This window comes from Dendronephthya gigantea, unplaced genomic scaffold, assembly GCF_004324835.1.
Source record: "Dendronephthya gigantea isolate DGI-Jeju-01 unplaced genomic scaffold, DenGig_1.0 000324F, whole genome shotgun sequence".
Lineage (NCBI taxonomy): Eukaryota > Metazoa > Cnidaria > Anthozoa > Malacalcyonacea > Nephtheidae > Dendronephthya > Dendronephthya gigantea.
In genome coordinates this window covers 22,689-35,063 of record NW_021163334.1, presented here as the reverse complement: position 1 = coordinate 35,063, position 12,375 = coordinate 22,689, and the positions used below count along the sequence as shown (strand labels likewise).

Genomic DNA, 12,375 nt, shown 5'->3' with positions numbered 1-12,375 from the left:
CGGTGCACGGCTCATTTCCCCAGGAACTTCAATAGAATATAGTCGGGCATTTGATCTCTTCTTTCACTTCTACCAATGTAGAAACTTTTCTCATGCTGTCGACTATCCATCACATGTTTACAAACTGACGCGTGACACCCAAACAGACACAATGCATGAAGTCAACAGCAACCCCTGCAATACATATATTTTTAAAGAGTTAACAAAGTTTGTTCTGTGCTAGTCCACAAAACATAATGCTCAATGCATGCTTTATCGAGGCACCCGGGCAATACCCTACTTGGCAAGGGGTCCCTGAATTGGGCAAGACTATTGGGCAACAAAAGAACGCAATCAAAATCAATCTACCAAAAGAAGAAAAACATGTACAGTATATTTTTAATTTACCATTTAGCTATGGCGTAACTGACGCTTACTAGACGCACAGACCCCTGGAAGAACTTTTGGGAAATAATTAAGTATACTTTACCCCGAACTTGGTCGAAAGAAGGTAGAATTCCAACAACGGATGGTCCTTTGACTCCCTTGACATCCTCGCCTTTTGGATTGCTCGAAGACCATATTCAACTTGCTTTTCAGCTGTTCGCATCTTTGGAGGGCCTCTGTAAGGATAATATCTGGTTGGCGGACCACCATTATCAATAGTTTCACCGGAAACTCACACCAGTCACATCCATGTTTACCATTGAACTGTTTACAGTTTTGACAATGGCTCTTGCTGTGAATCGGCACTGAGAATGTGCGCAAAAACCTTTACTTGCTGTCCATCATTTCAAACTTAAGACCAACTGTCTCAAGGGATTTGCATTCTTCAATAAATGCTTAAGAAAAGTGTTCATAGCTGGTTTTGTTGTTCCAAACCAGAGGCCATGCAGAAGGATGTGCTTCTCTCGTAAGTGAGGAGGCAGCTCGTTAATTGCACTTTGCACTGGCCAAATTGCATAATTAGACGATTCAAAGACAGTCCGTCTGTGTTCCACGTTAGTGATAAATCATGACTGCCAGAAAAGTTATGATTCTCTGCTAACTTGCCATATAGTTCTGCAGATGTTATGTCAGAGATGACACCCGTGGAATTTTTGTTCCTAGTGAGACGGTTCATTAAATGTTGTCTTAATTTTTCCTCACCAAGCAAGTCTTCAATCTGACGTTTCATGGGTAGATATAAGAAATAGTTGCCGTTCTTGGTACACTCATCACATTAAATAGTTCCCCACAAGATTCACAATTTCTTTCCACTCTGCTTTCACCAAGGTAAAACAAACACATTGGACAATAGAAGTGAATCTGAAAAGTGAAAAGCAATTTGATCAGTGGTATTTTGGGAAAAGGCCATCTTAAATGAATCCTGATGTAGTGATTGTGAAGCAAAATGTTGAATAATTAACCAAAGACCGCCTCAGGTCCCCAAAAACCCATGTAGGTTAAACTAGAGTATTAGTATCTACTGCTATGTTAGTCCAGTTATCGGCAACAATTAGTTTAACTGAACCAGTACTATTTATGTGCCCTACTATATATTATTTCACTTTTATGTTTAACTCCAGTGATATTTTATTTTGAATAAAGCGTATAATCAGGCCCAGGTTCTTCAAAGGTGGATTAGGACTAACCCTCAGTTAAAATATGGGCTTCTGTTTTAGCTTGCGTATTTTAACACCTCTGTTTATTTTTTAAACAAAACTTCAGAGAAGTAAACTGCTATTTATAAACAGGCTGTCAGAAAGTTTACTTTTAATTTTCTAAGTTAACCTGGGGACAAGCTAACCCAGAGCTCCTTGAAAAACCGGCTTTAGGTATACATGGGGCAAAGATCTCATTGGAGGTATATACATGGGGCAAAGATCTCATTGAGATTCACTGTTACTACAAAATTTTATATCAGACTGAAATACAGTAATCCATATAGACATGCGTCAGAACCATATATATATACATGTAGATATTTTACCTGAAATAAACCACAATTAAATGCTTTGAAGAACTTATATTTCGTTGCTGGTATAGAATCTGGTAAAAGAACATTCAACAGAACCAACAGATCTTGTAGTGCCTCATGTGTAAGATGATGTCTGATTACATACGACATTACGAGAAGGAGACATTGTGCTGTAGTAACATTAGATCCTTGATAAAGAGGGTTTTCATTCAGTAAGCCTTCTTGCTAAATAAGGAAAAAGATAAACAAAGGCTATTTCAATTAAAGTTGTCTCACCAAACGCTTAAACCGAGAGATTAATAGACTAGCAGCCTAAATAGGCAAGAACTGATCAGCTCCTAATTATACTACTCATAATAAATCCCCACGGTATCAAAGTTTGGTATTGATACAAGTATCGAAGTGGTATGGTATCAATTCAAAAATGCTGATCATCACTAGCTTGTAACTAAACTGTGTGACAATATCATTTAGGGACATAAAAAAGACTTATATCAACATTTCAATGTGTATAAAACATCCCCAGGTCAATACATCTCAAGCCATGTCAAAACAAGCCAGAGTAAAAAAATGAACTCAAATAAGACTGGAATGCACACTCTCTGACTCAAGATGGCAGAACATGCTTGTAGGTATGTGAGGGTTTCCAGTCTTATTTGAGTTCACTGGAGTCGAAACATCCCCATGTGAAAATGCTCAGCCCCAGGCTCATTTCAAGACCAGGTCAAAAAATCCAAGAACAAACTGTTTAAATTTTAAGCTTGACTTCAGGAGTGGATACACCAGAGTACACCACAAGGTACACTGAAATATATAGCCAGCTATATGTCACCCAGGTTTAAAACTCAGTCAAAGTATATTCACACATAAATTTGACTTGCCTTAAAAATATCAATAAAACATTTTGACTAATAGAGGTGAAGTGATGTTTTGACAAGTGTAAAATTAGAACAGCCATACATATATGTACCTGCATATTTGTTCCAGTTTCTGCCTCATCAAATATATTATCAAGGTCCTCCCCCTGGGGTTCATGGGCCTCTGTCTCATTTAATTCAGGGTCAGGAGCATGGTTATCCTGTAAAAATTATAAAGGGTTTAAATTATTAGACTTTTATTAACCCTGTTCACAAAGTAAACTTGAACAAGAACATTCTTACATAAACGCTAAATATATATCAGCGAAGCTTGTACCTGCAAATCGTAATCATCGAAATATACTTGTTCATTATTCAAAGCCAAAGGATAAGGATGAGTTTCGACATGATGATCAATATTAACCTCTACTAAACGCCGTTTACGCCTGTCATGTAAAGTAGATTTTGGAACTGCAATACTTGAATCTACTTCGTATTGTTTGTATGGGCCCCTATGAGGCATTTTAAAGACTTTTAAGAAATAATTAAGGTTTCCGCCATACAAACATAAAATATCTTTCAGAGCAGTAGCAGTATTGTTGTGGAATTTTTCGTTGTGTTATTGTGGCAGTGTGGTCATTAACTAATCAGATCAGTATTTCTGATTGGATATTCCCATGGCAACGCGTCGATTGTGACCAATCAATGTCTTCAAGTATGACCTCATTTACATTTCCCAGCACTCCATGCATGCCACATGGCCCACATGCGTAATTTGCGTTGACACTTGACATTCAATACTTCAGCGTCTTTCGATTGCCTTTATATTTACGATAAAAAAGTTCAACTTTAAAGCAATATTTTTGCCAAATGACGATGAAATTTGCTATGTACGAGTTTTGTGAAGACAGTAGCTGTGATGTGGGGGAAAGTCATTGGATGATAAGCGAGGATGAGTCTTCCTTTAACAACAACGATTGGGTCATGAAGAAGGAAATCCTAGTACGTTGGCCAGTACAGCCGAAGGACTATTCAAAATGGGCTAACAAGCATGGAAAGTTCCCGCTGGATTTAGGATGCGCAACTAAAACCTACGCTGCTCGAGTACTAAAATTCCATGGTAAGTTTGACTTTATGTAGCTATGTAGGGTAAGCTTTAATTCCCTGGCAAGCTTGACTTTACACATTCTGTTATAGTCTTTGAAAGATTATTGAAAGTATGTTATGTATTCTTATGTTAATATTAACGCGATGAAATCTATAGATATATACAATTATTTGTTTGATAAGACGGAAAATAATTCAACTACAGCTGTATATTATGTTATTCTATATAGCTGGTCATGGCAATGGCGTCAGCCTGTCGTTTTACTACCGGTTTATTTATTTAAATTTGGCGCGCATTCCACGCACAGGATGTGTTATATATAGAAGCTTGCATAATGATCATAAATTTGCCATGTTTAGAAACTTTGTTTTCTACCGATCTAGAAGGTGCAGTGTATATGATCTGTTTTATAAAGTTTAATAAATTTATTTTATCCAAATTTCTCAATTAGGATATCTGAATGTAGCTCTATTATACTGCATCCCTAAAAAAATTATATTTTTTATAACAATACAATTGCCACCACACTTCCAGCTTTTATTACACTTGTAAACGTTCAAGGTTGCATAAGTTTTTTTTCAGCCAAAACAAAATTATTGTAGCATGATCCTCACATACTTGTTCCATCCAACAGATGATTATAATTGCCTTTGTGAGGTGATGAAAAATTATCTAAGCACTGGCACAACACAGACACCTTCAAGAGGAAGGGGGCAAAGAAATGGCAAGAGGAGTGATCGCTTAGATTATGGAGATGATAAACAACCATTAGAAGCAGTAAGTTTCTTGTTATTTTATTTAAATATACTTCGCGAACTTGTCTGACGATAACTTATTGACTATATATAAGAAAAATGCTATATTTGACTATCAAGTTGGTGCTGAACAATTTTGCATCCTTGCCAGTGGAAGAGTCCTATTAGTTAAGGAACTACTGTTTTTAACCTATTAATAGGCAGATTTGAGCATTGATGTGCCAAGTGTATATAGCAAGTTTACTCTGTAGTCTGTCTATATCAGTAGAGAATTTTACTGTTCATTATTTCAGTTGAAATGTCCTGTAAATTAATGGAATAATTTCTTTTTGTGAGTTTTTGATAAATAAAAGACAAATATTTGAATCAATTAAAAAGCAAACTTTGAGTTTTGGTAGAGCTATTCAATTTTACCCACTTTAAATATTTTATCTGATCTTGTATATTTAATGCCCTTATTCTGTGTTAAAACATATAGCCTTGTACTGTAGATTGAGGGTGTGTCTTACATGAACATGTATTTTCATGTTGTAATATAGCCTGCAAAGAAGCAAAAAACTGCCAAAAAGAAGGTGACAAATTCCATTATGTCACATGAACATATTGCCATGTTGAAGGAAAAAGTGAGGGGAAAGCAGCCTAATGTTTTTTTTGAGGTACCGATACATGTTATATGTTGTATATGTATATATTTATGAGCATTTGACAATAATTAACACCAGATCATTTACTGATCAAGTGAAGAGTTTTGCTACTTTATGGGTTAGCACCATTATATAAATAAATAAAATATTCCTATTCCTTTTAAAAAGATTACAATTTTATTTCCACCTTGCTTTTTATGACAACTACTTAAGAGGACTAATTTAAGAGCTCAGGTTAAATACCTGTAAGCCTGAATGCACCAGTTTAGTTGATTCTGGGTATAGGTTTGAAATGCTGATGGAATAATTATTTTTATTAATTTCATAAAGGGCAATTCTCCACAATCTTCTGATGATGAATCTGGGTCAGAGGTAGATAACATGAGAAGAGTAATTGATGCGAAAGACAGGGAAATCGAGTCATTGAAAAGACAAATTGCTGATATGAAGGGTACAATGATATCATATGTCAGTTTTTCAAAATTAATATTAATTTGATTATCTAAGTCAGAATGTGTTGAAACAGGATTATTATTTACTGAAATTTTATAAAGATAATATTAAATATATTATACCAAAATGTTTCAGCTGAAGTCTTTATAACAAGCTTTAAAAACTTAATAAGTAGCCTAACTATAATGATGGTTCTTTTTATATGTTTAAAACTTTAGCTTCAATTTTCTCTACTTAATTAAGATTGATTTATATTATAGATATGCAAAATTTACAAGATGTTGTTACCCAACTAAAGCATTCAGTGGGAATATTGGATCAGTTAGCTTCAGTTGGATTCAAATGCAAACAGCAGGGGATTGGTGCCCCTGACACAATTAAAGATGTTTCAAAACGTCCATCTTCACCAACTGTTACCATTGCTAACAAAGCTTCCAGTTCAGACAGTGAATCTGACAGTGTAAGTCATGTCCACATTTATACGCATAATAATTTACTGAGTGTTCAGTCAATTTAGCAGTAGAATGTTTCTGGTATTTCTTCAAATATAATTATGTGACAACAATAGACCAATTTTTATACCAGACAATATGGTTGGAGGTAATAGCATTTGTAATGGCACCACTGTTAGTGAAATTATATTTATCATTTATTGCTTTCATTTAGATCCTGCTTTGTCCGGGTGTAGAAATAAGCAAAGGGCAAAAGAGAGTCTTATCAAGTAAACTATCTGCCAAAGATTTTGTTTATTCAGCACTTCCAATAATTTGGTCAAGGGAGGTGCTGTGCACACATTCTGTGACTGGCCGGAAGTGCAATGCACATAAAGAAAGAGAAGCAAAGCCCCAACTTGATGCTGAGAAAGTGGATAGTCTTTGCAGTATGTACATAAGTATTTTAATCATTGTTCATTTTTACTATATTTTATGAACAAAATTTTATCAAATGTTAAACTATTTTTGTGATGTGATGTGATTTTCCAACTTTATGAAACTTCAACTACTATGAAACAGTTGCACAAGTTGAAATTAATTGGAATGTGTTATTTGTTTTAATTTATTAGGTTATGTGGAACAGAAATTTGGGGTCACTCAAAAAGAAGTGAGGAACCTGATGACAACGAAGATAAACAATATTATCAAGTGCTGCAAACAGCAAAAAATTGTTGAACAAAAAAATGATTAAGTATCATATATGAAACGTTTATTTATACGACCCATATATAGGTAATATATTATATGTACCAGTATTTATTTAAATCCTATTGCTTTATTTTAAATTATCTGTTGATTTAAATTAGCCCCTATTTACACTATACCGGATTCGCCTCGCATCACGAGATTTTCGTTTGCCGTTAAAGAAGCAATTAATGACTATAGTAGCAAATGCATATGTAAGCTTGACAGATTTGCCATAATTTTTTCAGTCTTTGACATTAAAAATCCTGACAGTCCATCAATATCTAGATGTAACCCACTCCTATAACATTCCAGTATAGTGTAAACGAGGCCTTATTAGGCTTATATATGTAATGTACACCCATGTCAGTATTGTAGAAAAAAGGACAGGCCCAACATTAAATTATTGTTAACATTAGAAGAAGGTATCCTCATTATTATTTATATTTGTGCCATTGGTAAACTCCAGACATTTGCAAAATATTTCTTTAGGATTCTATAGTAATTAACATAGGATTCCACAGGAATTCCTGTAGGATATACTTTAGAATTCAATAGTAATTCGTTTTGGGTTCTATAGGAACTTCTTTACGATTCCGTAGAAATTCCTTTAGCATTTAATAGGAATTCGTTTAGGATTCCGTAGAAATTCCTTTAGCATTTAATAGGAATTCGTTTAGGATTCCGTAGAAATTCCTTTAGCATTTAATAGGAATTCGTTTAGGATTCCGTATAAATACCTTTAGCATTTAATCGGAATTCCTTTAGGATCCTATAGGAATTCCTTTTAGATTCTATAGGAATTCCTTTCGGATTCTACAGGAATTCCTTTAGGATTCTATAAGAATTCCTTTAGGAAATCCTATCAAAATTCGTGTTACAATTCCTATTGGAAACGTCCGAAAATCCTATAGAATATCCTGTAGGAATTTCCTATAGGAATTCCTATAGGATTTTTTCGTAAGGGTAATCTTTCAGAAATGTTCGATTCTGTTATTTATAAATTAACTCCTATATTGTAGCTACAGAGTAACCTTACTGAGAAATATAATCATGTGGGATTTGTTTAGTATGTTGCACTTAGATGTTGCACTAGTAAGATTTTTTAGTTAACCACTAAGCTGAAAAAGAGCTTTCTCAGTAGAACAAGTACAATCATTCTGGCATTAGATAAGCCGGGTATACACTGCATGTGAGTGCATTTACTGCATTAAAGCCTAATGAGTTAAATATTGACAAATATGAAATATACAATAAATATTGACTAATTTTTAGCGAACCATTACACTGCAGGGCTTCCTAACTGACAACTAAAATCATCTGGGTTAAGCAGGTAATAAAAAACATATATTAGTAGCATTGAAGCTCAGTGAGTTAAAGATCATAAATTTAGGTTTTTGAGAGTTCATCTCACAATGTGGAGTAATGTCAAGTTTTCAACAAATTTTAGCAAACTAGGAAAAATATATGCATATACCAAATTTATCAATTGTATTAACATACAATAGGCTTAAGTTAAAAAGGCAAAATGGCCCAGAAATATAGAAAATCGGTATGGAAATTTAAGTCGATCAGGTTTATAGCCGCAAGTCCATATCATATACAAGAAAGATGGCAAGTCAAACACGAAATATACAAGTTAAATATATAAAAACAAACGCATAAACGTTTCTTATCTTATCATCTATACGTTTCAGCTTCTGGGATACGCATTTTGCTTTTTTTTTGCTTAGTCTCCACAGATTGCCATGCAAGTCTTTTGTTGCGCATATGTTCCCCAACATTGAATCTACGGGAATGAGATGCCTTTCTAAAATCCATTCTGAGTTTCCTAGCTCATTTTTGTCACAAAAAAAAACATACGATTTTAGATAGGTTCCTTGGCGTGTAAAATATACCAAAAACGTACAAAACTAAACTCACACAAAGAATGCTATACAAGCCGAATATGCGGTTGTTGAAACTTAATTTCCGCACGACGCCATTTGCGCCAAATGCCTCTGACAAGAAGCTCGCTTGAAGCAAAACATTTGCCGTTACCATAGCAATATTGATATCAAAATAAACCTCTTGTTACCCTCTATAACACTATTATACCCCCAAACACCTCACGAAGAAAGCGCTCCGGAAAAACATAGCCGAATATAAGGAATTCTCCGCTCGACAAATTCATTACCACTCTTCAGAAAATGTCGCGCGCTGCCAATAAAACCCGGCACATTCTAATTGTTCAATTTAGCGTGCAAAAATGCCAAGCGTGGAATTTAGCAATTTAAAGATATTTTTGCGGAAAAAAATCAAAATTCTGCAGAATTTAGCAAAATTTGGCTAATTTTGGCGGAATTTTAAAGTTTGGAAAATGACAAATTTCATTGGAAGGCGTTCTCTGTGATCCGTTAAAAATTTTATTTACTAATTAACCACTTAGTTTATTAAAATATAATTGTGCCCTTTAAATTAAATCCAATCATCATTCTAAATCTGTTGTTTTTTTTAGGTTGCTGACCAAAGTAACAGTCTGGATGAACTGAAATTAGTGTGCAAGGAGTGCAAAGTACTGAAGCCTGTCCAAAAAGTGATTTCTTCATTTCTTGGATGTAAATTGGAATTCCTTAGTGCAAAATTGGGAGAGAAATTCAGCGTTGACCAGTTAAGGAAATTTACAGTAAGTATACAGTATATGTATTATATCAGGCAGTTCGATATTTTGATCCAGGTTTGTACAATGGAAAATATCCGCTCTTCTCTCTATGCTGAGGTTGAGTATTTGAACTGACTTCTAAATTAATAATTCAAACTACTAGAAACATTTCAAACTACTAGTAGCTTGAAAATAAACATTAAATCAGCCCTGCTACATGTTCCTTGGGAGATTTCAATTTTCAATTCTGCTACCTATTCGATGACCATTTTAGTCTGCAAACATTTTCCTGTGTTTCGCACATTCAGTAGAGCTGTGTTTCTATTTACTAGGAAAAAGATGAAACCAACCTTATTTTCAGACAATACTTGGAATATCTGCAAAAGAGTCTGACCATCGAGGAATCAGACCAGCTACTAATTGTATCAACCAATGTATTTCTGATGGACCAGGGAACAAGGGGCGTTGTCCACATGTGTGTTGACCAACTGGGACTGCAGCAAGGGGTCATAAGGGCAAGAAAAAGGATTTTCATTAGCCTTATGTAAGCTTTCACCACATCAGGTACAGTATAGTGATGTAACATTGACCTAATGCACCAATAGTACTGTATATGTACAACTGTGATAATTGTGAAAAAGGTGTATGCTGAACAATACTTTCTTTTTCACAATGATTTTTTTATGAAAATGATGTGACAACATTTGCTGCAGTTTGCTGGACCTAGTGGACCGTTTAAATTTTGGTGTGTGCCACATTTTCAACGTAGCAATAATGGGGGATATCCATCAATTAATAGAAATAAAAAAATGGATCGAGGAACACCGTGGAATCTGCGAACTTGGTTTCGCATGTGTTAAAGGAGTTAAACCATCAGGTATATATTAGCATATTAACGGGCAATGTATTCATGTTTAAAATAGTAAGATTTTAATGTTCACGTTTACGGCAAAGGGATAACCGTGTCTGTCGTAGAGAATTTATGCCTCAATTTTAATTCGCAAACTGCCCGAAGCTCTATCATCTAATAATTGGCCCCAAAATACTATCTTCAATAGTTTGTCGATTGCAGCTAGCCGCATGTCTGGTGTAATTGTCAATCGTAAGGTCCTTAATCACTTTGTTTAATCCACCTTTTGGGTTTCTGCTCACCATAGATTATTTTGTTAAAATAGCATCTTGGTATTTTCTAGAGGTTCTTGCGATGCAATGTTTTTATATTTTTTTTTTGTAACAAAATTTAGTTAAACTTGTCTGCGTTTGTTATTTCTGCCATTCAACTGTAAAATTAGAAGTTCAAATTCACGTACACTCGAAAATACGTCAAATTTACACGCATAAAAGCATACCTACTGTAAACTGTAACCGTATTTTGGAATGCATACAACAAAATTAACTGACGCATTGTTCCTGCATTTTACAGGTCCTAGCCTTGGTATGGTACGGGCTGTAGAGGGGTTTCTCCTCTACCATGCGGCGCCTGGGCAACGGCTGCTGCAAGATCATTTTAATTTCACTGCCTGCACTGAGAATTTTATTATTGTAAGTCAAGAGCACAAGGAGTTGGAGGTGTGGCATTCTGTAGTTGAAATGTTCAGTAGACCAGGCGATTGGATTCTTGACGTGAATACGCCACAAGGTATGCAATTATACCAGTACTGATGAAATACTAATAATTTTTTTATGCACTGTTCACATTGTTGCTGCCGACTAGTTACAATGAATTATCTGGAAACAACAGGTGCAATCGTGTTGTTAATCGTTGATACAAAAAAATAATTTAACTTAACCGCTTTTACTGTGAAGTTTCACTTTACACTGTTCTGATGGGTGGCGGATTCAAAGGACATAGTCAATCATCTAGTCAGTGGTGAAGGTCATTTCTGTTCGTAGTGGTTTATTCAACTATCTCAGCGCTTTGAACTTTATTTAGACAATTTCTTTTGTCTTATTTAAATGTTAATTAGGCTTTTCGTCAAGTTGACAAAAATTTCGAGAAACTTTCTTGTTAATGCAAAATTGAAACCTTTCAATATGGGAGCTAAAATGATAAGGTTGATTAGCTGTGTCCCACTATGCAACTTTACACTATCATTGGATCACTAGCTTTCTTCCTTCAGTTTATTCACCTATTCGCGCAGTATATTTTAAAGTAGTTTCCCGTAAAAAACATAATTAAATGTTATGCAGTATAACATTCCAACTAAATTGATCTTTTTTATGACTGTTTCAGTTGCTGGAGCTGCTGCAGCCATGAAGGAAGGCAGGAATGTTTTATGCTTAACACCAAATGAAGAAGAAGCAAGAAACGTATTGCGCAAAATTTTGTGATTTGAAAAACTAATTATATATTCTATATACATGATTCTTTGCATTTGACTTTAGTATTTTGGTTGTGATGTGAAGGTCTGCAGGTAAACTAAATTTTGGCAGACTCAGTCAAGTCGCTTTAGGTTCTGGAATTCAGCTGCCCAATTTTTCACTGGTCGGTTTCGCTGCATGCATTGTCGGTTGATAAATAAGATTTTGACAGAATCAAGCCGTTTTAGGTGTCCGCTGTTGAAAACCCATAAAACGTTGATCGCGGACTAAAATTTGGCTCTAAAATCTCATCTCTGCTTAGATGTGTTTGATTTATGAATTATGCACATATGATTTAAACAAACAGTCAAACCAATATTTTTCTGAAATTGGGCTACACTCTGAAAAAGTGCTTTTTATTTCAGTACACGATCGGTGACAGTACAAACTGAAATTCAGCCTTTAATCTCGGTTCATTTAATTGTTTATATCAGATTTG

The 12,375-nt window shown here is 34.8% G+C and overlaps 3 protein-coding genes across 4 annotated transcripts; 2 read left to right on the top strand and 1 right to left on the bottom strand.

The window, feature by feature from the left end:
- Positions 1-1,152: 1,152 nt before the first annotated feature.
- LOC114541930 lies at positions 1,153-3,327 on the bottom strand. The gene is made up of 4 exons (XM_028561724.1): positions 3,134-3,327; positions 2,910-3,017; positions 1,952-2,164; positions 1,153-1,287 (listed from the first exon to the last, which is right to left on the bottom strand). The coding sequence occupies exons 1-4, from the start codon at positions 3,317-3,319 to the stop codon at positions 1,153-1,155; spliced, it is 642 nt and encodes a 213-aa protein (XP_028417525.1). The 5' UTR covers positions 3,320-3,327.
- A 325-nt stretch (positions 3,328-3,652) lies between these two features.
- LOC114541940 lies at positions 3,653-7,355 on the top strand. 2 transcript variants are annotated; one of them, XM_028561732.1, is made up of 7 exons: positions 3,653-3,916; positions 4,539-4,681; positions 5,199-5,315; positions 5,634-5,754; positions 6,017-6,216; positions 6,423-6,636; positions 6,820-7,355. In XM_028561732.1, exons 1-7 carry the CDS (start codon positions 3,667-3,669, stop codon positions 6,939-6,941), a joined length of 1,167 nt encoding a protein of 388 aa, XP_028417533.1. In that variant the 5' UTR covers positions 3,653-3,666; the 3' UTR covers positions 6,942-7,355. The 2 variants fall into 2 exon arrangements, with proteins under 2 accessions (XP_028417533.1, XP_028417534.1); XM_028561733.1 differs by having other exon boundaries at positions 3,867-4,290.
- Positions 7,356-10,349: 2,994 nt separating this feature from the next.
- On the top strand, positions 10,350-11,920 carry LOC114541929. Its single transcript, XM_028561723.1, has 3 exons — positions 10,350-10,452; positions 10,999-11,214; positions 11,809-11,920. Exons 1-3 carry the CDS (start codon positions 10,350-10,352, stop codon positions 11,904-11,906), a joined length of 417 nt encoding a protein of 138 aa, XP_028417524.1. The 3' UTR covers positions 11,907-11,920.
- The last annotated feature ends 455 nt before the right edge of the window (positions 11,921-12,375 follow it).

Coding starts and splice junctions, on each gene's coding strand:
- LOC114541930 (XM_028561724.1), bottom strand. CDS start 3,319: ATGCCTCATAGGGGCCCATACAAACAATACGAAGTAGATTCAAGTATT. Junction 2,165..2,909: donor AAACTGGAACAAATATGCAG/GTACATATATGT, acceptor TTCCTTATTTAG/CAAGAAGGCTTACTGAATGA. Junction 1,288..1,951: donor TTAATTGTGGTTTATTTCAG/GTAAAATATCTA, acceptor TTCACTTTTCAG/ATTCACTTCTATTGTCCAAT.
- LOC114541940 (XM_028561732.1), top strand. CDS start 3,667: ATGACGATGAAATTTGCTATGTACGAGTTTTGTGAAGACAGTAGCTGT. Junction 3,917..4,538: donor TCGAGTACTAAAATTCCATG/GTAAGTTTGACT, acceptor TCCATCCAACAG/ATGATTATAATTGCCTTTGT. Junction 4,682..5,198: donor ATAAACAACCATTAGAAGCA/GTAAGTTTCTTG, acceptor GTTGTAATATAG/CCTGCAAAGAAGCAAAAAAC.
- LOC114541929 (XM_028561723.1), top strand. CDS start 10,350: ATGGGGGATATCCATCAATTAATAGAAATAAAAAAATGGATCGAGGAA. Junction 10,453..10,998: donor TAAAGGAGTTAAACCATCAG/GTATATATTAGC, acceptor TGCATTTTACAG/GTCCTAGCCTTGGTATGGTA. Junction 11,215..11,808: donor TGACGTGAATACGCCACAAG/GTATGCAATTAT, acceptor TGACTGTTTCAG/TTGCTGGAGCTGCTGCAGCC.